Source organism: Megascapheus bottae, chromosome 12 (assembly GCF_031878675.1).
Source record: "Megascapheus bottae isolate mThoBot1 chromosome 12, mThoBot2.hap1, whole genome shotgun sequence".
NCBI lineage: Eukaryota > Metazoa > Chordata > Mammalia > Rodentia > Geomyidae > Megascapheus > Megascapheus bottae.
Window position 1 is genome coordinate 54,764,422 of NC_143520.1, and position 26,507 is coordinate 54,790,928.

General features: G+C 47.6%; 3 protein-coding genes across 3 annotated transcripts; 2 read left to right on the top strand and 1 right to left on the bottom strand.

The window, feature by feature from the left end:
* Positions 1–291: 291 nt before the first annotated feature.
* Positions 292–3,646, bottom strand: Vma22 (vacuolar ATPase assembly factor VMA22). The gene is made up of 5 exons (XM_090342990.1): positions 3,371–3,646; positions 3,198–3,301; positions 3,024–3,106; positions 2,354–2,485; positions 292–1,110 (listed from the first exon to the last, which is right to left on the bottom strand). Exons 1-5 carry the CDS (start codon positions 3,479–3,481, stop codon positions 998–1,000), a joined length of 543 nt encoding a protein of 180 aa, XP_090199116.1. The 5' UTR covers positions 3,482–3,646; the 3' UTR covers positions 292–997.
* Positions 3,647–3,933: 287 nt separating this feature from the next.
* Imp4 (IMP U3 small nucleolar ribonucleoprotein 4) lies at positions 3,934–8,034 on the top strand. The gene is made up of 9 exons (XM_090342989.1): positions 3,934–4,050; positions 4,162–4,270; positions 5,795–5,878; positions 6,526–6,635; positions 6,716–6,848; positions 6,931–7,085; positions 7,177–7,271; positions 7,369–7,442; positions 7,533–8,034. Exons 1-9 carry the CDS (start codon positions 4,048–4,050, stop codon positions 7,643–7,645), a joined length of 876 nt encoding a protein of 291 aa, XP_090199115.1. The 5' UTR covers positions 3,934–4,047; the 3' UTR covers positions 7,646–8,034.
* A 3,343-nt stretch (positions 8,035–11,377) lies between these two features.
* Ptpn18 (protein tyrosine phosphatase non-receptor type 18) lies at positions 11,378–26,090 on the top strand. Its single transcript, XM_090342991.1, has 15 exons — positions 11,378–11,537; positions 13,477–13,585; positions 13,678–13,754; positions 13,838–13,933; positions 14,030–14,068; positions 20,863–20,931; positions 22,526–22,588; positions 22,829–22,971; positions 23,909–23,975; positions 24,069–24,146; positions 24,229–24,312; positions 24,478–24,563; positions 24,942–25,144; positions 25,623–25,697; positions 25,902–26,090. Exons 1-15 carry the CDS (start codon positions 11,445–11,447, stop codon positions 25,967–25,969), a joined length of 1,350 nt encoding a protein of 449 aa, XP_090199117.1. The 5' UTR covers positions 11,378–11,444; the 3' UTR covers positions 25,970–26,090.
* Positions 26,091–26,507: the final 417 nt, after the last annotated feature.

The following is a 26,507-nucleotide window of genomic DNA, read 5'->3' on the forward strand; positions in this document are numbered from 1 at the left end:
TCAAGAATTTACACTAGGAGTATGCAAAAGATGACAGATTAGGACAGAGTAATTTTTCTACACCGGAGGTGTACGTGATGTAGAAAGGATGGGTGGGAGCTAAACATACTTCGAGAAGCTACAGAGGCTCACAGGGAAAACAGCAGGGCCTTCTCTTGTCATTGCATTAAGCACAAATCTTAAAATCATGGAACAGCTGTAACTTTAATTATACTTTTAAGATTTTTTAAAACACAAGAGTTTATGGACTGTTACTATATCTTTCATTTTATTAACTATTCAATTATCCTGTGCAGCTTGATGTAATGTTTTATTTTTTAAATGGTGAAAAAATGAAATTAACAAATAAATATTTATCTCTCATAAAAGATTAAAAGACTCCTCCAGGCAGAGCTCCTAGAAATTGCTTAAAAAAAAGAAAAAAGAAAAAAAAAGAGCAGAACACAGTAGAAAAGTGAGTCGAGGACAGGGTTCGCAGGGGAGGAAATATAACTTGAGTGCTCAAGGGTTCCCCCATAACCTTCTCTTGTCCTGCCTCAACCTCAAGGATAGCCTGGACTACAGACATGAACTGCCATGCTCAGCCAGGTGTTTTTCTTGTTATGAACTGGCCTGTCAGTTGTCCATGGATGATCTGTACCACTAGTCTTGCTCTGTCACTGTTTGCACAGTGTTGCATCATCTATAGACAAGACCACACTTGACTAATACATGAATTTTTCAACTCTTTCACAACATGAACCACTTTGTACCTGTTACTTGTGGGGGTAGGGGGGAGTCCTCTGAGAACATTGGAATAGAAAAGGTTTCACAAAAGTGGCTTTCAATTTTGCCTAGTTTGCCTCTTCAAACTTTACACCTCACATAGCCAGAAACATGCACACCAAAGTCATTTTAAGGAGGAAACATTAGGTGGAGAAGGGACACAGGAAAGAGGCCTGACACATGAAGCCACATCCAAGAGCAACTGTGCCCGGTGCTTTCCTCTGGACACAAGTCAGGCAGCCCCAGGCTCAAGCCGCTTGATTTCCTCCTGGAGCTCCCTGAGCTGGCTTCGACCCCAGTTGATTCGAGTCTGGAGGTTGGCTATATCAGCAGCCAGTTGCAGGCCTGGGCACAAAGAAAGAATGTCACATGGCATTGAGAAATAAGACATCTTTGCCATTTATTCTTTCACGTCATAGTCTAGCAGGCGGACTAGCAGGTGGTTTTCAATCTCAACCTCCTACTAATCGGTCCCTCTAGGAAACATTTTCTCCTCTTGGATTCTGCCCTGTGTATGCTACTGTTCCTCTCCCATACTCCCATCCACACTCTTGGATCCTCTGCTTTAACCCTGCCATCTCAGCTTTAATCTTCCATCTGTATTAACACCATCATTCTGTCTCCAGTGGACTCCCAGATGTCTCTCCATCCCAGGCCTCTCCCAATTCTGGAGGCCTGTGTCCAAACATCCACTGTTCCTGAGTGTTTGGTAGACACACTACACACACCCACATCCCCTCCCCCAGCTGCTGCCCTGCAACCTGCCCATTCAAAGGGAGGGAGGTTCTGTTTTCCCAGGGCCTGGGTAGAACCCATGAGCTCTTTAGACTCATTTTCTTCCCTCATTCTTACAACCAAAGTGTTAGCAAATGTGGAACTTCTGCTATGAAGATACACACAAGTCCTCACCTCCATTGCCTCTTCTTGTGTCTCACACCTGGCTTCTCACCACACCCACTTCCTCTCTGTGTCCTTTAGTCTGTTCCATCCGAGCACTTCTATTACTGTTAGTTCTACTACCCCATCCTCTGCTCAGAGTGACCATGTGGCTGATTATCAGAGTCCAGGTCTAGCAAACCCTGCCTTGCACCCCAGTATTTACTCCCACTGCACTGACTTCACTTTGTGGGTCTTCTCTCTACCCCTCAGGCATTGGCAGTGGTTAATCCCTCTGCCTAGAACACTGTCCCCCAGATCAGCCATAAGGCTCTTCTCCCAGGTCCTAAAGACTTTCCTTGACTGCTCTTCATGAAAGTTTCCCCACCTACTCCTATCACATCCTGTTACTGTTCGTTTTGTTTTTCTTGCTCAATTTTTACTGTTGAGTACTGTTTGTTATTTACACATTGCATACGTTCCCTACACTAAGCAGACATTCCATGGAAGCTACTTGTCCCTTTTCTTCCCTACTGTACCCCTGCAGCTGGCAGGAACCTAAAACACAGGCAATAAATGAAGACAGCAGCTGTGCAACCAAAGTTTGCAATGGAGAAAATCCCTAATGTGAGTTCATTTTCAAGTGTTCTTTGTAGATAAAGGCTGGAATTTAGTGCAAGCTCACATGATCAAACTGGCAGGGTTCACTCACCATCTCGGAAGCTGGCTTGGGCCTGCCTAAGACTGTGAGGAACCAGGATTCCAAACCAGTTGAGGGGGTCCTGTGGGACTGCAGAGGACTCTGGCTCTGGGGTCTTAGCAGGGCCTTTGCGTCTGCGTAGAGCTGGGGGGAGAAAGTCACAGGAGACCGGGGCTTTACTACTCCATCCTTATTATCTTGGTGGCAATGTTGAGCTTATTCTGAGCTCTTGATGCTTAAAAACAACATTGAAAGGTAGAAAATCCCCCCACACCTTGTTGCGTCCCAGGAAATAGCACCACCTTTTCATTGGTGTTCCTGGAAACAGCACCACCTTTTCTTTAGTAATTTGGATGACACTCGTCCTCCTGGTTACCGTAACACAATGAACTTGTCAATTCTGTCTGTGCATGCAGAAAAGAACGAACACGGGTCCTCCAACTATCCGATCTTTTTCTTAGGAAAATTAACTAGCAACTCCAAATAGCTAAACAAGAGATGAACATTTGCCTTCAGCAGAACGTCCCCTAATTGGAAAACCACCTACAGTAAAGCAATCCAGCTATAACTTCTCTAATCTCCCCTACTAAAGTGTCAAGCTCTTCCGCTCCAGCGCCACAGGTGTGGTGTGTTGTCTGAGAGCTGGGAGGGGCCCTGACTGGACAAAGTTCTGGGAACTCACCTGCTTCGCGGGGCCCCACGTCCTCTGGGGTCTGGGCGTCCGCTCGGACTACTCTGAACGTCTGGAGTCCATCCTGGGCCTCGCTAAAGCACGGAGGGAGGGCAAAGGCGGACGGTCCGGTTACTGCCCGGGCCTGGTCGCTGCCCGCCCGCCCCGGCGCCGGGGGCCGCTCACCTGGCGCGCACGCGGACCTGGGGCTCCATCCGGGAGGCGAACTGCAGGGGCCCCACCGACTTGGCGCCCATGGCGTAGCGGGCCTTGGCGAGCGAGAGCCAGCCCTGAGGGGGGAAAGGGTGAGATTCGGCTTGTGTCCATTGCCCTCCCGCCTGCCCGCTCCAGGAGCCCACCTCCTCCACCCGGGCGTTCAGCGCCGCCCGTTTCGCTTCCAGCTCCTCCAGGTCCCCGAGCAGCTGCAAAAACAGCGAGTCCAGCTCCGCTCGCAGGTCCGGAGCGGCCATCTGCCAGCCGCACTTACAGTCTGCGCAGGCTGCGGCCTCGGTCCCGCTGCCCAATCACCGCGCAGCGCGCCGGCGTGACAGCCAATGGGAGCCTGAGTCCCGCCTCTAGGCGGTGCTCCCGGAGGAGGACCCGCCTCCAAGCGTTGATTCCGGCGGAGGCCGGACGCCAACGGTTTCCAAGGTGCCGTGTGAGCGCCAACGGCCGGGCCGGCGGGACTCGCTTCTGCAGGGCCTCGGAGGTAACGACCGGGTCACTCGCTGTGCCGCTTCTATGGGGCCGCAGTTACGGCTGTTAGCAGCTCATTATCTTAAAACTGGACTTCTGGAACTCGGACGTCCTTACTAATGACAGGCGTCGTTTTTAATCTCCCGGCTTCGGCCGGCACGCGTGGCCACGCCCCACCACTCGACCACGCCCTCTGCCGTCCGCTACGTCACCGCCGGGCAGCCGCCGCCAGTGAAGCCTCCGGCGGCCCTCTTAACTGAGGGCGGAAGTGAGCGCTCAGCGCACGCTCTGCCCGCAGGTCGCGTGGGATCCACGCGGAAGCGGCCGCCGGGAAGGAGAGATGGTAGGGTAGGGGTCGTGCTGCTGATCCCTGGGCCGGGGGCCGGGTGGAGGGCTCCGTGCGGGGTTGGGGGTCCGGGGGCGCCGGGGCGGTAGCGGTCGGCCTGTTTTCCAGCTGCGCCGTGAGGCCCGCCTGCGTCGGGAGTACCTGTACCGGAAGGCGCGCGAGGAGGCGCAGCGCACCGCCCAGGAGAAAAAGGAGAAAGTGCGGCGCGCACTCGAAGGTACGGCTGCCGAGTCTCCACGGGGTGGAAGGCGGTGACCCGGCGCCTGCGCTCCCGGCTGCTCACCAGGCCGCGATCGGAGGGTCGTGGTTCAGAGCCAGGCCCGGGCAGCTGCAGCCTTGCTTGACTTTAGCTCCAGTTAACCAACCAAAGGCAGGAACTGCAGGTGTGGTTGAAGTGATAGCCAGGGCCAGCTCCAGGCAGCCAGCCGGGCACTGATGGCTCACGCGATTTGAGGATTGCGGTTCAGAGCCAGCCCGGGCAGGAAACTCCGTGAGACTTATCTTCCAAGTAACCACCCCAGAAGTGGTGCTGGGACCTAAGCGGTAGAGTGCTAGCCTGCAGCAAAAGACCTCAGGGACAGTGCCCAGGCCCTTAAGTTCAAGCCCCAGGGCCAGCATGTGTAACTAAACCAATAAATTCGTTGAATCAGAATGTGTTAATATAGTCGACCATCTTTCCAGTGTTTCTTTGCCTGGTAGGACTTCCTTCTGTTTTTAATGCACTTTCTGTATGATGGCATTATTGCTTCAATCTCCAAGAATTAAAGCCTACTTGTTAACTTTGCTTACCCTGTGCCTAATTCCTCCCCAGCTTTAAAACTTGACTGTCCCAGCTACTCCACCCTGTGTTTGATCTTGTTCTTGCTCTTGCCTGCTATTTTGAGTAGTTTATTAGAGATCAGAGTTTCCTTCCTGGACTTGCTTTGAACTGTGGTCCTCAGATCGCAGCCTCATGAATAGCTAGGAGTTCAGGCATGAGCCACTAGAACCTGGCTCATTCTGTGTTTCTTTTAAACACACACACATACACACACACACACACACACACACACACACACACACACACACACACACAATGCCGCATGAGGTGGCTCAGTCTGTGTTTCTTTAAAAAAAAAAACAATACCTGGTGAGGTGGCTCTCACTTGTACTCCTGACTACTCCCAGAGGCTGAGATCTGAGGATCTGAGGATCAGGCTATCAGGCTGAGATCTGAGGATCTGAGGATGGTGGTTCTTACCTCCAATTAACCACCAGAAGATGGGAAATGGCGCTGTTGCATAAGGGGTAGGGCGGAAGCCTTGAGCTGAAGGGTTCAGGGACAGTGCTCAGGCCCAGAGTTCAAATCTCACAACTGAAAACAACAACAATAAAAAACATAACTTCACAGATGCTGGCAAGCGCTTTACTACAGACCTACACCTGCAGCCCTAATTGTTTTTTTAGTTTTTGTTTAGCCACAAAAGACATATTTGTGTTTTAATATTTTTAGAAAATGAAGTCTGTAACCGTGAGGTGACAAGTTAGTACCGCATATTGTGGTATACACTAATAAGTCTAGCAGTTAGAAGCTGACGCAGAAGTATCTTAAAAGAAAAGAAAAAAAACCCAAACTGGTTTGTCTGTAATCTACTCTGAAGGGATATGTCTGTCCATTGAATATGTACAGGCTGGATGTTATATAAACTGAAACTCCTTGTTTATGTCTCACTTACCTCCTCGTCTGTCTTTTTGCCTATAGAAAACCGTCTGATTCCCACTGAGTTACGCCGGGAGGCTCTGGCCCTACAAGGGTCCTTGGAATTTGATGATGCTGGTGGTGAAGGTAACTGCTTTGTAGCCATCCCCAACCCTGAGCTGACTTCTCTGCCCTTCATCATCATGCCAGGCTCTCTTCCACCGGAGGAAAGTGTCCACAGCAGCTCCTAGAACTGTCCCCATGTGCCCCTGAGTCTTGTAGGACCTTTCACTCAGTGTTCCCAGTATCAGTTACACAGCACATTAGCTTTCCTTTTGCTTCTTTTCTTCTTTAATTGTCTTCATCAATGGAATGTCTGTCTACAAGTACAGGACAGTGTCTTAACTTCTGTTCCCAGCAGATTAGGCTTAAAAACAGAAAGTTACTGGGCCAGGAGTTTGGCCTAGTGGTTCAAGTGCTTGCCTAGCATGCACAAAGACCCGGGTTCAATTCCTTGGTACCACATACATAGAAAAAAGACGGAAGTCATGCTGAGGCTCAAGTGGTAGAGCTCTAACCTTGAGAAAGTCCAAGGACAGTGCTTAGGCCCTGAGCTCAAGCCCAGGACTGGCAAAAAAAAACAAAAAAGAAAATTACTTTCCTCAGTTGTACCTATGCTTCATATCCAGTGGGCTAGTGCCAGCCTCTTGGCCTCCATGGATGTAGTGCATTTCTGTCAGACATACTGTGTTGTTTTCAACCCCAAGGTAATGGTGCATTCTTGCTCCTGACAGGGGTGACCAGCCATGTAGATGATGAGTACCGATGGGCGGGAGTTGAGGATCCCAAAATCATGATTACTACTTCTCGAGACCCCAGTTCCCGCCTGAAGATGTTTGCAAAGGTACTGGTGGGCATGGAATTTGGGGAGCTGCCTGAGACCAGTGGCTCCAGTCCTGATGGCACCCTTCCATCCATGTGTAGGAGTTGAAGCTGGTGTTTCCTGGTGCCCAGCGCATGAACCGAGGCCGACATGAAGTGGGGGCACTGGTGCGAGCCTGCAAAGCCAATGGGGTCACTGACCTCTTGGTTGTCCATGAGCACCGAGGCACACCTGGTAAGTCTTGTGGAAGGGAAGAGGGACTGGAGATGGTCTGAAAGTAGATGGGCTCTCTGACAGATCTGCCTGGCTCCTACAGTGGGACTTATTGTCAGCCACCTGCCCTTTGGCCCTACTGCGTATTTCACACTGTGCAATGTGGTCATGCGACATGATATCCCTGACCTGGGCACCATGTCAGAAGCTAAGCCTCACCTCATCACACATGGTTTTACTTCCCGGCTAGGAAAACGGGTATGTCTTGGGGTTGGAGGGTGGGCAGAGGGAAGGGAATGAAGACTGGAAGGCAGGCTTGCATCTGCTACTCTCCTTCCTTGTACACCAGGTCTCTGACATCCTCCGCTACTTGTTTCCTGTGCCCAAAGATGATAGCCACCGAGTGATAACTTTTGCAAACCAGGATGACTACATCTCATTCCGGTGGGTCTGTGGATTTTGCTCGTATGGTGTGCCATTTGTATCTTTTGTGTTTATGTGGCTAACTCATAGCTTCTTTCACCCCACAACCTCTCCCCAGGCACCACATCTACAAGAAGAAGGACCACCGAAATGTGGAACTGACCGAAGTTGGGCCTCGCTTCGAGCTGAAGTGTGAGTTTGGAGCTTTGTCCTACCCCTGTGGGAGGCTCAGGAGTGGGAGGCTGCTGTGCGGATGGTGATGCCCCTGTCCCCTCTTCCCAGTGTATATGATTCGCCTGGGCACGCTGGAGCAAGAGGCTATGGCAGATGTGGAATGGCGCTGGCACCCATATACCAACACAGCACGCAAGAGGGTCTTCCTGAGCGCCGAGTGAGCCCACTGGCCAATCAAGATTTGGACTTGAAACTTGTGAAACTAAGAGTTTCAGGGCACTGTCACAGGCCCACTGGACCAAGTTGGAGATGGGAGAGGTGTGAATTAATGCTCTGTCACCTGCATGTCTCTGACTAGTCAGAAGGGTCCATTTGCAGGACAAATCCATAGAGCTAGGGATTCAGATGTCTGTGGATCATACTCAGGCCTGCTATCAACTTGAGGGATAACAATTTTTTTTTTAATCTAGCATAATAAACACGTGTAATACCAGCATTCCAGAAGCTGGGGCAGTAGAATTGATGAGTTCCAGACAAGTCTGGATTACCTGGTGTGACTATCTCCACAAAATAAAGCAGAAATAAAACAACGCTATTATACCCATTGGAAGACTTAGTGTGGGACTAAGTCTTGTGTCTCCTGCATTGTAAGCACTTATTGGGGTAGATGCAGATAATATAGTCAGACTGTGTCACCAGCTCTGTGCCAACTCTGTGTGAGTTAACCTGACTTGGAGGAGCTCACATTGATGTTCTCTGAGACAAACAAATACACCTCTTTGTTGATTAGAAAGAACTGACAGTAGGGCCGCCCACCATGCTTCTTTCTAGCCCTTCTGTCTTCATGGGTTAGCCACAGTAGATGGGGAGAGCTAATGGAACTGAGTATGGTGGGGTCTTCTCCCGAGCTGCTCCCAGCTCAGCTCTTTGACCACATCCCTGGTAAATGTTTTCTGAAGGCAACCATCACAAGAAATCAAACACACAGGAAAGTCTGTTAGGGGATAGAAGGACAACAGGTCTGTGCATATTGTCCTGAAAGCCGAATGAAGGTGTATGGTTGCAGATATCATCTGGAGACTTGAAAGGGGGACCAGGAGCTCTATTTAGAACAGAATTATGGCAAGAGTGGGAAGAGATCTATGACTTAGATCCAAAGTGAATCCAAATGAGTGAATTTTGAAATTGCAAAACAGTAGAATCATTGCCAGGCACCCTGGTTCACGCCTGTAATTCTAGCTACTCGGGAGGCTGAGATCTGAGGATGGCGGTCCCAGCACCAAAGTCTGTGGTACTCTTATCTCCAATTAACCACCAGAAGACTGGAAGTGGTGCTGTGGCTCAAGGAGTAGGGCAGTACCCCTGAGCTAAAGAGCTCAGGGGCAGCGCCCAATCCCAGAGTTCAAGCCCCATGACTGAAAAAGAATCATAGAATGTCCTGTGTTAATTTCTTGTGGTTGCTTTATCTTTCTTACACCTGAAATCTCACCAGGCTGAGATTTAAGGATCATGGTTTGAAGCCATCCCAGGCAAAAAGATGTCCCAAAACTTTCTCTAGTTAACAAGTAAAAATGCCAGGCTAGAGGCATGGCTTAAGTGATAGAGGGCCAGCTGGGGTTGGGCAAAAGACGTATTACTTGCTTTCCAGCTTCCTGTAGTTGTATGTCACTGTGTCACTTTCATCTCAGCCTTTGTCTTTTCATATATTTATTTGTTTACATAAAGATGCTTGTAGTTGGGCTCGTGACTTAGAGTGATCTCTTCATTTCGAGATTCTTAAGGTACAGCTTCAAAGGCCCTTTGTTCAACTTCTGGGTTATCCACAGGTCCAACATTAGGATGTGATAGAACTTTGGGAAGTGTCTACTGAGCACGACCTTAAACTTTTGGGGCTCCATTCTACCCATGCCACCCTAGGCCAACTAAGCCTTGGCTAAGGACATTCCTTACTTTCTTGCTACCCATTCCAGTTGCTTCTAAGAGGCAATCTCTTAGGCTGCAAAATGCAGTTTTATGGTAGTGTGCTTGCCCTAGCATGCATAAAGCCTTGGGTTTGATTCCTCAGTACCACAAAACAGAAAAAGCTGGAAGTGGCTCAAGTGGTAGAGTGCTATCCTTGAGCAAGAGAAGCTCAGGAACAGTGCCCAGGCCTGAGTTCAAGCCCCAGGACTGACCAAAATTAAAAAAAATTCAGAGTTTCACTGTTGTTCAGGCTGGTTCTGAATTGGGCTTAAATGATTCTCTTCTGCAATAGTCACCATAGCCATCACTTCAGTGATGAAGAAAGGGTAAGTGCCAGCCCAGGCACTAAATAAATCACTAGAAGGGGAAGTTGGGCTTTAGCTCAATGGGTAGGGTGGTAGCCTTGAGCTGAAGAGCTCAGGGACAGTGCCCAGGCCCAGAGCTCAAGCCCCTTGACCCACCAAAAAAATAAGAATTTTGTCTGTTTCTAGGACCATCAGTAGTTGTACCTGCTTACATGTGTGCATCATCAAACAACCTTTGCCATCCTCCAGGGGCCAAATATTTCCCTTGCATATCTGTGTTTAATTGCAATAGGTCGTGTTCTTTTCAGATACCTATTGACCATTTTGTGCATTGGGCAAATGCCTTAGACTGCTCACTTTCTGTATAGAAGGTACTTTTATACAGATTGATTGCTTTAAATTGCCAAGGAAATTTCCAAATATAAAAGCATAGATAAGCTATTATCAATGACTGCTTATCTTTTTGCCTTTGAACCCCGCCTGCTCCCCATATCCACTTCATAAATTTTTCCATATTTAAATCTCTTCAAGTCAAGGCCAGCAGATTAGCTTTTAACATTTTAAAAAATTATATGAAATTTGAAATGCTGTTTCTGAGCTGTCACAAGTGGAGAAAAAGCTGGGACAAAGATTAGCAGCAAAGTCAAAACCACCTCTGGCTGGCCGTTAAGAATTTGCCCATTCCTAAGTTAAACTGATGACTTCTAATGAGTTAAATGAACCTTTTGCATTTGAGCAACTTGTCCCAAACACTATCTTTCCACACTGAACAACCTCAAACGAATGTCTACTGACTCCCATCCAATGTCAATCCTTAAAATACTTGCCCTCATCTGTCTGAACCAGTCCAGTTTCTCCATCATTCCTCTCTCCAATCCCAGACCTGAAACTGCAAGACTGACCTCACGCACGTTTTCTGAATGCGGGAAAAGAAAAAAGATGCTCTGAGTTGAGCTATTTCTTCCTCTGGAACTCATTTCCAGTGCTTCAATCCTCAGTTACATGGATTGAGATCAAGTTTCCAGGATCCTTGTCCTCAACTTCCAGCTGGTCCAAGGCAGGGAGAGGGGAGAGGAGAGAAAGAACCTTGGGAAATGCAGAGAAACATGTGTTTCCAAAAACACCAGGAGCAGGAGCAACCTGATATGAGCGATTGTCTCTACTGAGTACTTAATGCTTCATTCTGGTCGGGCACTAATTTGGTCGGGAATCCCAGGGGACAGGTGTCCTGAGAGATTCCCACGAGGTGCGAGTGTAACATACAATAATAAAAATAAATCTAAGTTGTAAACCACTTACACATATACATCAGCAGTTCATTATCAACGTTAAATATATTTTATAAAAATAAAATGGACATAAAGGGAAACATTCACCCAGAGCAGCAATCTTGAAGTCAGCCCTAGGAGAAGATCGTGGGTTAAGGGTGGGTCCCCACTAGGAAGGAAGGACCCTGCAGCTCCCGGTACTCGACCATCTGCAAGCGCCAGGCTGGGACTCCCTTCCCCGGCCCATCCCAAGGTTCAAGGTCTGGCTTGAGCCGCTGTGGGGAGGGGAGGGGGGGTGAGGCTGGGCGGGGCAAGAGCTGAATGCCATTGGCCAAAGGGCCCGCCTAGCCCCGCCCTTCCCCTCTTCCATTGGCTGCCCTGGACGGGGGCAAAGTCGGCTCGCTGGCCACCGCCTCCCAAAGTGTCCCGGCTGGATAAAAACGTGGAGAACCTGTCCCTCCCGAGGTTGGGAAGGTGAGGGCGCCATGAGCCGCAGTTCGGATGCTGCACGGAGCTTCCTGGAACAGCTGGAGGCGCGGCGTGGCCGGGAAGAGACCGTCCTGGCCGGCGAGTTCAGCGTGAGTGGGCGAGTGTGGACAGTCTCACGGTGCGCTCCGGCGCTTCGCTCTGGACGGCCAGAACGTCTGTCCCTCGGCGCAGCTTGCAAGCTCTGCTCTTTCCCTCGGTGCCTGGGGGTGGGGGGCTGTCTTCCCGCCCCGAGAGCTCTGGCTTTCCCCACCCCAGCACCTCGGGTAGCTGTCTGGAGCCGTCCTGTCCTGTTCTTCACCTCCGCTTGCAGCTTTCCGGAGGGCGAGGTGCCAGGCCGTCCCCTCCCAAAGCCATCGTTCTTTGGGACGAACCAGCGGCACACCTGCTGGGGAAGTCCCTGGCCCAGGCCACTCCAGAGCCGGTCGCCCAATGATCCCAAGAACGGGGCAACTGGGGAGCAGAGGAGAGAGCAAGAGCGAGGCTCTGGGGCAGGGAATTCGAATCCCCGCTTGGCTCTTCTGGGCTATGGCCCTGGGAGGTTTACCTGACCCCTCTAGTCTCAGTTCTCCTTCGTTGAAATGGGGATATTAGTGACCAGACGATCCTGAGAATAGTAGGTAAAAACTCTCAGGGCATCTTGGGGTATTTACTTCTAAAGTGTCTGTCGCCACTTAAACTACAAACGTTACAGCAAGAGTAGTGCAAATCAAGTTTAATGAATGCTAATGCTGTGCCTACATAGGTTTAGATGGAGGGATGGAATATTTCAAATATAGGTAACATATTCCAAATATGTCAAATTTAGGAATGTGTAATATTTATTATGAAGTCATAAAAATATTACTTTAAATCATAATTTACACAAGTGTAATCCCATAAAACAACAGCAAGAAAACAAATAGACAAAGACCAAATTTAGTCATTAACTTCCTAAGTGAATATACAATATGTGACACATTTGGTACATATACACATCTGAGATGGATCACGAACCTAAAATATATTTTATAAATAGGAAAGTCTACATGCAGTGTATGGCCACGGTTTGTGGCCCTGTGTGGGGATAGTTGGGTGGCAAGGGGGCCCCCTGTTGCTGAACCATCCTTCTGCTTGCTAATAGAAACAGATAGCATCTGTGTCCTTGGCTCACATCTGTAATCCTAGATACTTAGGGAACTGAGATCTGAGGATGGCACTTCCAAGCCAGCAAGTAAGTCTATGAGATGCTTAACTCCAATTAACTACCAATAAAAAGCTGGCAGCCGAGGAGTGGCTCAATTGGGAGAGGGCCTGCAAAAAAAAAAAAAAAAAAAAAAAAGGACAGTGTTTGGGTTCTGAGTTCAAGCTCCAAGCACACACACACACACACACACACACGAACATATAGTGGCTACTACAAGAGGGCTCCCTTAAGGCTGAAATAACCTGAGAGTTGTAAAGTGGTTTAGTAGGTGTTATTTATTACCATTGTGATTATGAATAACTGATGATGATATTAAGACACTAATCAGCTGTTATAATCACCAGTGATAAAATACCAATAATGTCTTCCCATATAAAGCAAATGCTTTATGGCTTGTTGGACATTCATGTATATTGCCATATATTGTCTTCTTATATTAAATAATACAAAATATATTTGATTGATCATGGCTTACAACACAGTGTAACCCAGATTGAGTGTGCAGGAACTGACAGTGACTCGATGATACCTTTGGCAAGTCACGTGGCCACGTGTGCTTCAGCTTTCTCATTTGCACAATGAGGATGTCAACAGCAGTGCTCACTCTATAGGGACCTTGTAATAATTGCCTTTTGTACAGATCCTGGCCGAGAGAAGGGCCTCTAGGCCGTTGTTATTTGATGGTTTTGTTGTGACATAGGTCTTGAACCATCAGGGGTCTTCCTCTTCTCCCTGGGGGCTGTTGGCCTGTATTCTATGAATGCCTCGCTGTCCCAGAACTTCTCACTTGGCTCCTTGCATCCTTCTTCTGTTCTTCCTTCTTGATTCGCTCTGGGTGCCTCCAGGACATCTTGGCCCGCTCTGCTGCCTGGAAGACCCAGGGTGTGCTCTCCTCCGAGGCTGGCAGTCGGTGTGAAAACATAAAGAAGAACCGCTACAAGGACGTGGTGCCCTGTAAGTCGGGTCTTCCTTGGGGAACACGCGCCCCCCCTCAACCCCCGCTACGGGGCACCTCCGTCATCCTCTGAACTTCTCATCTCTGGCAGATGACCAGACTCGAGTGGTTCTCTCCTTGCTCCAAGAGGAGGGACTTGGCGACTACATCAACGCCAGCTTCATCCAGGCAGGCTGGAGGTCCGGGAGAGGTGGGCTGGAGGTGGGTGAGGCTGGCCCACGGCAGTTCTTGAGTGCATGGGCCATCTCTAGGGCGCAGATGGCAGCCGCGCCTATATTGCCACGCAAGGACCCCTCCCGCATACCCTGCTAGACTTCTGGCGTCTTGTCTGGGAGTTTAGAATCAAGGTCAGTTTCCAGGGCTGGAAGGAGGGTAAGATTCTCAGCACCTGCTCTCTGTTTCTCCCAATCCGTATCACCTCCCTCTGCCCTTCTCGTGTCTAGGTGATACTGATGGCTTGTCGAGAGTTCGAGAACGGCCGGGTATGTATGTGTGTCTGCATGCAATGCCCACGCTGGGAAGAAGGAAGAGGAATCCCATTAGGGCCTTCCTCATCCTTAGGACCTCAAGGTTCACTTCATTGTGGCTCTGGGGAAGGCTACTAATTCTGATCTTTCCATTTGTTCATGGAGCTCATTTCCATCATGTGGGAAGTCCTTCTGAATTTCCCAGCGGTGCAGCACAGTATAGTAAAGCTCCATACTGACGAGTTCCCAGGACACGGCTCTGAGCTCTTCTTTGTATATCCCTCCCCTGTCTTCTCATTCCCTTCCACCTGTGCTTATGGCCTCTGCTATTCCTCAGAGACACCAGGAAGGGCTCTGCTTCAGGAATGGACGACCTTCTCACTCTAGCCTCTCCTTCAGGCCCTGTCTTCCTCGCTCCATCTTCCTCCTACACTTGCTGAGTAACTGCATTCACCTTTTCCAACATTCTCCTTTCCTTGTCCTACATTTCCATTTCCTTTCTTACTGTTTTCTAGGCATTAGGTAATTTTAAGATGAAATAGGCTCTATATTAGTAGTACAGTCCAAAACTTACAGTATTTGCTTTCAATTTTCCTTTTTGTGGGTCATGAGGCTTGAGCTGGGCGTTGTCCCTGAGCTCTTCAGCTCACGCTACTGCCCTACCCTTGAGCCAAGCCCCACTTCTTCCCACTTCTTGTTTTCTAGTGGTTAATTGGAGATAAGAATCACATCCTTTTGTGTTCGGACTGGCTTTGAACCTTGATCCTCAGATCTCAGCCTGCGAGTAGCTAGGATTACAGGCATGAGCCACCCGTGCCCAGCTTCTATTTTCTTTCTTTCTTTCCTTCTTTCTTTCTTTCTTTCTTTCTTTCTTTCTTTCTTTCTTTCTTTCTTTCTTTCTTTTTTTTTTTGCCAGACTTGGGCTTGAGCTCAAGAGATTTTTCTTCTCTGGCTGTCATGTCTAAATGGAATCTTATATGTGGATTTATGAACATTGGCTTCTCAATGTGTTTTGAGGATTCATGAAAATATTGTAACATGTATCAATAGTTCATTTCCTCTTACTTAATACTATCCCATTGAGTGTTCCTTCCACATTTTAATTCTCCATTAAGTATGTTATAGGATATTGAATTTGGATTATTTCCACCTTTTAAAACTATTATGAAATATGGTACTAAAGCATTCATATATGTCTCATTTCTCTTGAGTCTATGCCAAGAAGGGGAATTGTTGGGTCACATGAGAACTCTATTTTTAATATTTTGAGGAAGTGACCAGCTGTTTTCCATAGTAGCTACATAATGTTACATTCTCACAACAATGTGTGGCAACCCCAATCTCTCTATATTCCTACCATTCTGTCTTGTTTTTAATTATAGCTATCCTTGGAAAAGAGGATTTTGTTTTACTAAGGCTCTTTTTAAAAATTACACAGAACATAACAGTTGCCTTTTGGCTCACCTCTTAGTTCTAACTACTTATGAGGCCAAGACAGGAAGGATCAGAGTTCAAGGCCAGCCCTTGCAGAAAAGTTTTTGAGGTTTTATCTAGAAAATAACCAGAGAAACATAAAGCTGGAAGTCTTAGAGCACCAGCTGAACAAGCTCAAAGCTGACTTGAGTTCAAACCCTAGTTATCCCACCCACACCCACATACAAAATTGCTTTTCAGTTATCTAAGTATATAATTCAGTAACAGCACATACATTCGCATTGTTGTACAACCAGCACAGTACCATTTCTAGAGTTCTCCAAACATAAACTTTGTATTCATTAAATAATTTGTCCTCATTTTGTCCCCCAGCTCTTAATCATCTCAACTTTTTCAGCCTCTATTAATTTTCTTTGTTCTTTTGTCTTTGGTTTCTTTTACTTACTATAATGTTTTCAAGGTTCAGCCATGTTATAGGATGTATCAGAATTTCATTCTTTTTGTTTTTTTGTGCTGGTCCTAGGGCTTGAATTCACAGCCTGGGTGATGTCCCTGAGCTTTTTTATGCTCAAGGCTAGTGCCTTACCACCTGAGCTACAGCTCTAATTTTGGGGTTGTTTTTGTTTTGTTTGTTGGTGGTTAATTGGAGATAAAATTCTCAAACACTTTCCTGTCTGGGCCAGCTTTGAACCACAGTCCTCAGATGTCAGCCTCCTGAATAGCTAGGATTACAGGTGTGAGCCACTATAGCCCAGCCAGAATTTCATTATTTTTAAGGCTGAATAATGATTTGTTGTATCTAAGTGTCTTCTTTGTTTACCCATTAGTTGGTGGAAATTGAGTTGTTTCTATCATTTGAATCTTGTGAATAATGCTGCTATACACATTGATATAGAGATATCTGTTTAAGTCTCTGTTTACATCTAGAGTAGAATTATTAGATATATGGTAATTCTATGCTTCATTGTTTATTTTTCCACAATGGCTATATCATTTTATATTCCTATCAGCTATGCATAGGGTTATAATTTCTCCACATGCTCACCAGCACTTACTAATTTATACTTCCCTCTTACTCATTAGGAAAACCACTAATTACATTTTTAATTTATTTTTATTTATTTGTGTGTGTGTGTGTGTGTGTGTGTGTGTGTGTGTGTGTGTGTGTGTGCTAGTCCTGGGGCTGGAATTAAGGGCCTGGATGCTGTCCCTAAGTTTCTCTTGCTTGACCTTGGAGCTCTACCATTTGAGCCACAGTTCACTTCCAGAATTTTTTTTTTATAGTTTATGAGATATAAAAGGCTCATGGACTTTCCTGACCAGGCTGGCTTTGAACTGTCTTATCAGATCTCAGCCTCTTGAGTAGCTAGGATTACAGGCATGAGCCACCAGCACCCAGCTGTGGTTTTGTTTTTTAAGCATTTGTCCATCCGTACATCTTCTCTGGACAAACATCTATTCAAACCATTTGACCACTTTAAAATTTGGCTATTGGGGTTGTCTGTGTTTTTGAGTTGGAAGAGTTCTGGAATCAAATCTTTGTTATAGTCGTTTTGTCAGTCATGGGGCTTGGACGTTGGGTTTGGGCACTGTCCCTGAGCTCTTCATCTCAAGGCTACCACCCTACCCTTTGAGCCACAGCACCACTTCTGGTTTTCTAGTGGTTAAAAGGAGGTAAGAGTCTCTCGGTCTTTAGTGCCTGGGCTGGTTTTGAACCGTGATCCTCAGACTTCAGCCTCCTGTGTAGCTAGGATTGCCATAAGTTATTGTTTCTGAACCGATTTCATTCTTTGACCTATAGGTCTCATTGTGCTTATTATGACATAGTTTTGATAATTATATCTTTGTAGTAAACTTTGAAATCAGGAAGTGTGAAACCTCTAAATATGTCTTTTTTTTTTTTTTGTCCTGAGCCTTGAACTCTGGGCCTGGATGTTGTCCCTAAGCTCTTCCCTACCCCTTGTGCCACACAGCACCACTTTCCGTTTTTCTGGTGGTTAATTGGAAATGAGAGTCTCACAGATGTTAGTGCCTGGGCTGGCTTTGAACTGTGATCTTCAGATCACCATGCCTTTCTTAAAGATTGTTTTGGTTATGTCTGTTGTGTGGAATCGATTTAAGAAGGAAGACAGCTGGGTGCCAGTGACTCATGCCTGTGATCCTAGCTACTCAGGAGGCTGAGACCTGAGAATCATGGTTCAAGGCCAGTCTGGGCATGGAAGTCCATGAGACTTTTATCTCCAATTAACCACCAGAAAACTAGAGGTGGTGCTATAGTTCAAAGTGGTAGAGCACTAGTCTTGAGCTGAAGAGCTTAGGGACAGTACCCAGGACCAGAATTCAAGCTCCCTAACGGGAAATTAAAAAAAAAGAAAAGATATACTGACACTGTTCTTAGAAAGGCTTCGGTATGTCTTTTATTTTTTTAATTAGAAGAATATCTTATACAAGTGGGTCACAAATTGTGTGTGTGTGTGTGTGTGTGTGGGTGTGTGTGTGTGTAATATGGTATATACTCAGTACTTGCTCTTGTTGTGGGATTCAGAAATTTTGGTATATGTTGGATGAGTTATGATGCAAATATCCAATGAAAATCCAGGCCACTGAATTCCAAATGAGTTTTCCTGTGTGATTCCAATGGAAAAATAACTTTTGAAGCTTATGCTTTGTAGCCTGCAGACTTTACAACTCTTTTCCTTTTGTTGGTTTTATTCTGAATACTTTCACTGTAATAAATCATATCCATGAATATGACTATATGTTAAACTATGTTTGCCCAGTACCCATAATGCAATTGCATTTCCATATTCATCTTAAGACCAACTTGGCAATATATTAAAAAAAAAACTTGCTGAAATTCTCATAGGAACCACAATGCATTTGTAGGTCAAGTTAGTACTGCCAACTGAACAATATTATCTTCAAGTTCATTTAACTGGATCCTTCCTAATTTCTTTCAGTAATGCTTTGTAATGCTTACTGTAACTGTTTTACCTTTTTGTTAAAATTATTACTAAGTATTTTATACTCTTTTGGCAGCAATAGGGTTTAAACTCTGCCCAGCTTTGTTTACTGGTTGGAATAGAGTCTCATGAGCTTTTGGCCAGAGCAGGCCTCAAACTCTTCTCCCAATTTGAGCTTGCCTGGTAGCTAGCACTACAGATGTGTCACCACATCCACTAAGCTGACTCAGTATACTTTTTGCTTTCTTGATGTAATTATAATTAGGCTTAGTTTTGATTTTGTTAAAAATGAAATAATTTTATAGCATAAATGTACCAAACTTATTTCTATACATTAATCTTGTATCCCGTAACCTTGCTGAAATTTTATGAGTTTCATGTGCATGTGTGTTTGGTGCACATTCTTTAGAGTTTTCTCTATAAAAGGAAATCAAGGGGTTGGAAGCATGGCCTAGTGGTAGAGTGCTTGCCTAGCATACATGAAGCCCTGGGTTCAATTCCTTAGTACTAGATAAACAGAAAACCCTGGAAATGGCACTGTGGCTCAAGTGGTAGAGCGATAAACTTGAGAATGCCCAAGGACAGTTCAAGGTCCAGAACAGGCCAAAAAAAAAAAAAGAAAAAAGGAAATCAAGTCATCTGCAAATCAAATAGTTTTGTTCCTTCCTTTCCACTCTGGGTGCCTGTCCTTCCTCCTTCTCTTCTCTCTTCCCCTATTTCCTCTACTCTCTTGCTCCACAAACATCCATTTCTATCTCTTGTTTCCTAATTGTACTGCTAAAACTCTGAGTACAAAGTTGGAAATGAAGAACCAAGGGTTATTTGTCTCACTCTTGTGCTTCAGACTTTTACTATTCATCAATTCTGTTATCTATGGGGCTTTTGTAGACATTGAGGGCTCTTGGATTCTTTATTCCCCTCACATTCTTGTCATGAAATATTTTCACCTATTTGGGTGATTACAAATTTTTACTTTTTTTTTTTTTGCCAGTCCTGGGAATGAGCTCAGGGCCTGAGCACTGTCCTTGGGATTTCTCAAGCATAGAGCTCCACCACTGAGCCTCAGCACCACTTCTGGCTTTTTTCTATTGTGTGGTACCGAGGAATTGAACCTGGGTCTTTGTGCATGCTAGGCAAGCACTCTTACCACTAGGCCAAACTCCCAGCCACAAATTTTTATTTTGTAATCTATTAATATGGTGAGAGATGTTGATGGATTTTTCATATGTTAACCTTAATTTTACGTTCCTCTGGTTATAGTGAGTAATACTTTTCTAGTATTTGTTGAGAATGTTTGTGTCTGTATTCATGACATGGGTTTTCTTGTGATGTCTCCAGCCCTTGGGGTTTAAGACAAGTCGAGAGTAGAATTTATTATAGAATTGTTTTGGCTCTACATTAACCTAGAAATCTGAAATTCCTATGGGACGTCTGTTATAATCAATCAAGACTTCTCTACTCTGGCTGAATGAAATGTCAAACATTTTGTTCCATTGTCAACTCAAGAAAATACTCTTCCTACAGATCTTTAGTTATTATTCTTTTATGAGTAGTTAATTTTGCCTGGTCTCATCGAATTTCTTGCTTTGTATACTCAAATGATTATTCGGATAAAAAGATGGGGATTGAGAGAGAAGACCTCCAGCATATTTCTGGAATGTGTGTGCGTGTGTGTGTGTGTGTGTGTGTGTGTGTGTGTGTGTGTTGCTATTGAGGTTTGAACTCAGAGCTTTGGCTTTTTCCACTCAAGACTGCACTCTATCACTTGAGACACACCTTCACTTCTAGCTTTTGATGGTTAATTAGTGATGCTAGTCTCACAGATATTCCTGCCCAAGCTGGCTTCTTACTGCCATCTTCAGATCTCAGTTTCCTGAGTAGCTAGATTTCCAGGTGTGAACTAGATGTATAGGTGTGAACTACGAGTGAGTGCCTGACAACTGTTAGCTTTTTCTCTTTTCTTTTTTGGCTTTGGTTTGCATAGCTCTTTCTTTGCAGGACTCTCCTGTATCCTGCAAATTTTAGCTGAATGACCCCTCTCAACCATGACCCCTGCCTGTTCATCTCAGTGGAATCACTGGAGTTCCTCACATCTTGAAGCCTGGTGACACCTCCAGGTTATAAGCCAGGCTGTCTGTTTAGTGACTACAGACCTGCCCTTGCATGAGTCAGTGATAGAAAACAGTGGCCCGTGCACTTTGCCTAGCTTTATGGCTACCTGTCTTCTTATTGCATGTTCAACAGCTCACCTCCATGGAATTTGCATGTGTTTAATGTGATGCTGAGTAGCTGGCCCCTATTATAGTGACAGCTCTCAGTGCTTTTCCCAGCAGCACCTGGGGCATATTGGATCATAACTCTGAAGGTGACCTGCTTCTTGCTCCCTGCCCTTTATGTTTCTTTATTCTGCAGAAGAAGTGTGAGCGTTATTGGGCCCAAAAGCAAGAATCACTGCAGACTGGGCTTTTCTGCGTCACCCTGGTGAGCTGGAAAATGATGCGAAGAGAGATCTGGGGAATCATGGAAGCTGTAAATTTGAAGGAAGATGTCCAGGGTGGAAAGCCTTTGGGCTGGAACAGAAAGGAGGAACTGTTTCCCTGCAGTTCCCTCACACTGTGGGAAACTCAGAGAATTCCTCAGTAGTAGCATGCACATAGAATACAATAATACTATTAATTTGCTTTAGCCAGGTGCCAGTGGATCATGCATGTCTGTAATCCTAGCTACTCAGGAGGCTGAGATCTGAGGATCACAGTTCAAATCCAGCCTGGGCACTAAAGTACAAGAGACTCTTATCTCCAATTAACCACCAGAAAACCAAAAGTGGCATTGTGGCTCAAGTGGTAGAATGCCAGCCTTGAGCTGAAGAGCTCAGGGACAGCACTCAGGCTCAGAGTTCAAGCCCTATGACCAACAACAAAATACACACACACACACACACACACACACACACACACACACACACACACACACACACAGAGCTATAGACTTTTTCTTGTTGTTTGGGTCCTGGGGATAGAACTCAGAACCTCCAGGGAAGCACTGTGCCACTGAGCTGTACTCCAGCTCCTAGCACTTTTATTTTGGTATGAGCAGTTATCTCCATGATATTAAATTCTTATTTTTTTTATCAGTTCCAAAGAACTTGAGGAAACTTCTGGCCATTCATGTACTTGATGGTCAGTAAGTACAATGAAACGGTTTCATTTGAAAACAAGGAACTCTTGTTTTCACTATAAATGGTCTTGTTTCAGTTTATGTAGTAGTTCCTCCTATCAGATAAATGAAAAGTTTGTGAGATATCTAAGTCAAATTGGTATTCATTTATTGCTAATTTGTTTGTTTGTTATGGAATCCAAGGCTTTGAACTCAGGGGTTATACACTCTCGCTTGCTTATAGCTGGTGCTCTATTTCTTCAGCCATGCCCTCAGTGCCACCAGCCCAGCGTTTTGCTGATTAACTGGAGTGCAGTAATTAGCTGGAGATAAGAGTATCACACTTTTTTTCTTTTTCTTGCCTAAGCTGGCCTCAATCCTCAGTCTTCCGAGCATCAGCAACCCGAGTAGCTAGGATTACAGGTTTGACCCAGGGGCTGATGGCCAAATGAACATTTTTCTTTATTTGGGCCAGACCTGGGGCTTGAACTTAGGGCCTGGGCACTGTCCTTGAGCTTTCTCCAGGCTAGCACTCTACCATTTGAGCCACAGCACCACTTCTGACTTTTTCTGTGTATGTGGTACTGAGGAATAGAATCTAGGGCTTCATGAATGCTAGGCAAGCACTCTACCACTAAGCCACACTCCCTGTCTCCTCAACTTTTAAAAAAATGTTTTTAGTATTTGATTTTTTAAATCAAAAATGCTTTCCCCCTGCTAGACATGGAGGTGTAAGACTACAGTCAAAGGACTGGGAAGATTGAAGTAAAAGCTAGAGACTAGCCTGAGCCACACAAGGAGTCCCTGTCTCAAAAGAAAAGAAAACCAAACATTTTCTTTTCCATAAATGTGTTTTTGGACATTGTTTGTTCCCTTCTCCTTAATTTCCTTTCTCTTCCAACTTGTCTGATGTACTCAGACACAGGAAACACAGCTGAATTTCGACATCATCGTCAGGACTCTCCAAGTCACATTCCAGAAGGTACTGAAAGGGATCTATTTCTTCCTCCACGTTTGTTGCTATGTGAAATGGGTGTCAATTCAGTAGATTCCCATCCCTCTGGATCAAAACCAGAGTCTCCCACAGCTAGGGAGCCTTAGCCCATACCACGCCCTGCCAGCCATATCTAGCGGATTTGAAGGACAGTGCTTAGAATTGGGCCTGGAGTGCAGCGGAGTCCGTGAAAGCGTTTCTTTCCCATTCTTGGCTCCTCTGTACCAGGAATCTCGTTCGGTGCACCAGTTGCAGTATATGTCCTGGCCTGACCGTGGCGTTCCCAGCAATCCCGACCACGTGCTCACCATGGTGGAGGAAGCCCGCCGCCTACAAGGATCTGACCCTGGACCACTCTGTGTCCACTGCAGGTTTACAGGATGGGTTTTAGGAGGACCTGGCGAGGCAGAAGGAACTGGGATGACAGAGGGAGGGCAGGAGGGGAAAACTAGGCTTGCATCCAGTCTTGACTTCTGAATGCCCGTTCTAGGTGACTGAAATCATTAGCATTTTTTTTAAAGCACTGCCTGCTTTCTCCAGTAAGCATAGAACAGATGCTGAACAAAACAAACATGTTTTTTTTTTTTTTGCCAAGCACCCACAGAATATTTCATTTACCATTTGCACAGCACATATTCTTCTCAAAAGCCCATGGATCTTTCTTCAGCCCATATTCTACGGCATAAAGCAAGTATTAGAAAATATAAGAGAATGCTGGGCAAACTGGCTCACACCTATAATCCTAGCTACTCAGGAGGCTGAGATCTGAGGATCAAGGTTCAAAGCCAGCCCAGGCACTACAAATCTGAGAGACTCTTATCTCTAATTAATCACTAGAAAATGGGAAGTGGGGCTGAGGCTCAAGAGTAGGGTGGTAGCCTTGAGCTGAAAACCTCAGGGACAGTGCCAGGCCCAAAGTTCAAGCCGCATTACTTTTCTATCTTCATGAGTTTTCTTTTTGTTTTGTTTTGTTTTATTCACATTTATCCTGAACGTCTTAGATGAGGTGTCACCCGTTCCATGATGCTATTTTCTTTGTGCTCCTGAATGAATGAATCACCTAAACGTGGGGTTCTTTTGGAATTGTGCATACCAAGAGACCCTGCAGGGATCTCACCCCAACTATAAGTTCCCCCATATTAAAACCTGTCATCTCTGCATGCAAGCACTCAGGGCCAGAAGTATCTCAAGTTCAAGACCAGTCCAGGGTACACAGGTAGACCCTGTCCAAAAGCATGAGCGAGGGCAGGAACAGGAGAGGGTGGCAGGAGGACTCTGGCAGAGCGTGCCCTTGTTCTCTCTTGCCAGTGCGGGCTGCGGGAGGACGGGCGTCTTGTGCACGGTGGATTACGTGAGACAGTCGCTCCTGACCCAGGTATGCGGGGGTCGTCTGTGTGCCGGGTGCAGCTTGTGCTCCCCCCCACACACGCACCCCGGCTCTGCTTACGAGCTCATCTGTCTGCCCCAGAGACTCCCGCCTCACTTCAGCCTCTTCGATGTGGTCCTGGCCATGCGGAAGCAGCGTCCGGCCGCCGTGCAGACCGAGGTGTGTGTGTGTGCGCGCGCGGGGGAGCTCCAGTCCTTCTCCCCGCCCCGTCTCCCCTCGGGATGACCGCTTGCCTCCGCAGGAGCAGTACCGGTTCTTGTACCACGCGGTGGCTCGGCTGTTCCACTCGGCACTCCAGAGCTCCCACGACCACAACGCCAAGGAGGTGGGAGCCCCCTCCCCGCGCGCCTCGCCAACACCCTCCGGCGCGCATGCGCTCCGGAGAGCCAGCCGGGCCCCCCGGGGGGTCCCCTCATCTGGCTGTCCCTCCTCAAGCTTCCCCACGAAGCCACAGTAACCAGAACCCCTGCGCCCCCCATTTTCTAAGCAGAACTGTGTCCCCCTGTACGACGACGCGCTCTCCCTCCGGCCTGCCTCGGGCCGCCAGGGCGCCCTGCCCCCGGGCGGGGTCCTCAGGTATGGGGGAGGGGCGCTCTATATTTCGGGGGTCCCACAGCCTGCCTCTTAACCCCGCCCGGCCTCCCCAGGCCATGCCTCTGACATGTCAGACCTCACGCCGCGGTGAGGCCCCCCTCGACTTTGAGATGTCACTTCCCCATTCTTTGATTGAAAGCTGATCCCGCAGCCGTGCGGGCGTCCCCCTCTCCGCTTCCCAACCCTCCCCAGGGACCCAGGCCAGGCCGGGCTCCTCCGACCCCTCCTCCGCTTTCCGCTCGCTCGCCCGGGGCGGGAAGGAAGCGGTAGCGCGGGCTGAGCACACCCCACCCCGCTCCGGGGCGCTGCCCTCCCACTTCCTCCGGGTGCCTCCGCTCCCGCCCCTGCCGTCCATCACAGGAGCATCTCGGTGCCCGGCGCCCGGACCCTCCCCATGGCCGAAGTGTACGCGGCGGTGCAGAAGCGCTCGCTTCCCGCGGGCGCGGGGCCGGACTCGCTCAGCAAGGGGGAGACCCCGGTCTACAGCCAGGTGATACCCCGCGCCCAGCGGGCTGCTGCGGCGCCGCCAGCCGAGGACTCGCAGGGGGCACTGCCTGGCCGTGGTAAGTCGAGGCTCGCCCCAGCGCAGGGCTGGGAAGGGACGGGCATCTTCCCTCCTCTACCCTTCCCCTCCCCCAAATCCCTGTCCTTCCTCCTTGAGACGCCTTCCTGATGGAGGCTGAGAGCCCGGGGAGCCCCGGGAGCTGGGGCCCCAGCACCCCAGCTTGGCCACTCCCCCAAGACTTATTTCCTGGCTCCCTTAGTCACATCCCTGGGGCTCCAGCTTCTCATTTAACTCCTGAAAGCTCCCCCAGGCCAATCCGCAGAGGGGAGGCTGGGGTCCTGGGTCAGCCCCTGCAATGCCAGCCTGTGTGCCTAGGCCTTCCCCCAGGCAGATGTCCCTGGCATGTCCAGATCCACATACAAAGCCCTCTTACCATCTCCCACCCTCAGGGCCCGGAAGCTGTTTGGGGTGGAATCCATCAACTGTAGAACTGCTTGAGCTGACTGTGTGTGTGTGTGTGTGTGCTCTGTCTGCAGTTCCTGATAACCAAAACCCTGCTCAATCCGACGCCTATGAGGAGGTGACAGACAGAGCGCAGATTGGTGGGCTGGGTAAGTAAGTCACAAGACAGCCCCAGGAGTAAATCCCAGGAGCTCAAGGCTTAGGATAGGGAGTGGGCTTGGGCTCTCAGAATTCCGTGGATGTGGCCACCGTGGACCAGCAGGACATCAACAGGTGGCAATGGACTTTGTAAGCTGCATACCTCATCATGTCTCAGCTTCTTCGTGAGACCCACAGCGCCCTTCCTCTTCCAGGCTTCAACTTGCGCATTGGAAGGCCCAAGGGGCCCCGGGACCCTCCTGCCGAGTGGACCCGAGTTTGAGTGCTGCACCTACACCTGCCTGCCTGTTGCCTACATGGGTTCTTGGAGTGCTGTAGCCACCACTCTACTGAGCAATGTATTAATAATGAGAACACTGGACTTTCATCAAAATAAAAGTTCCTCAGGGTGTAAAAAGGAAAGGCTCCGCTTCAGTGATTGTAGCAATCTGGGCTGTTCAGGTGCCTTGAACAGATTCAAGAAAGTACACTAGGAAGGCACACTGCTCACCCCCACAAACAGCCACACCTTTAGTGGAACTCCACAGCCAGACAAATGGGCCTCAGCCAGAGAGACAGACCAAGCAACAGCCTGACAGACCACAGCAGAGGTCCTCAGTCAGACTCCTCTTCTAGCTCGACATCCAGACGGACTTCTAGCTGGAAAGTGTTCCAGGCAGATATAAACACACCTCAGCTGGATAGGTAGGCATTTTGGCTAAAGAGACCCTATCCAACTTCCCAAATGGGAATACTACAGTCCTAACTAGCCAAATGAACTCCTGTCTAGATAAATGTCACCCACTCAAAACCCTAACAGC

Coding starts and splice junctions, on each gene's coding strand:
- Vma22 (XM_090342990.1), bottom strand. CDS start 3,481: ATGGCCGCTCCGGACCTGCGAGCGGAGCTGGACTCGCTGTTTTTGCAG. Junction 2,486..3,023: donor CGTGGGGCCCCGCGAAGCAG/GTGAGTTCCCAG, acceptor TTCTCCCCCCAG/CTCTACGCAGACGCAAAGGC. Junction 1,111..2,353: donor CCAAGCCAGCTTCCGAGATG/GTGAGTGAACCC, acceptor CTTTGTGCCCAG/GCCTGCAACTGGCTGCTGAT.
- Imp4 (XM_090342989.1), top strand. Junction 5,879..6,525: donor TGATGATGCTGGTGGTGAAG/GTAACTGCTTTG, acceptor TGCTCCTGACAG/GGGTGACCAGCCATGTAGAT. Junction 7,086..7,176: donor CTTCCCGGCTAGGAAAACGG/GTATGTCTTGGG, acceptor CTTGTACACCAG/GTCTCTGACATCCTCCGCTA.
- Ptpn18 (XM_090342991.1), top strand. CDS start 11,445: ATGAGCCGCAGTTCGGATGCTGCACGGAGCTTCCTGGAACAGCTGGAG. Junction 24,147..24,228: donor CGGCCGCCGTGCAGACCGAG/GTGTGTGTGTGT, acceptor TTGCCTCCGCAG/GAGCAGTACCGGTTCTTGTA. Junction 25,145..25,622: donor GGGGGCACTGCCTGGCCGTG/GTAAGTCGAGGC, acceptor CTCTGTCTGCAG/TTCCTGATAACCAAAACCCT.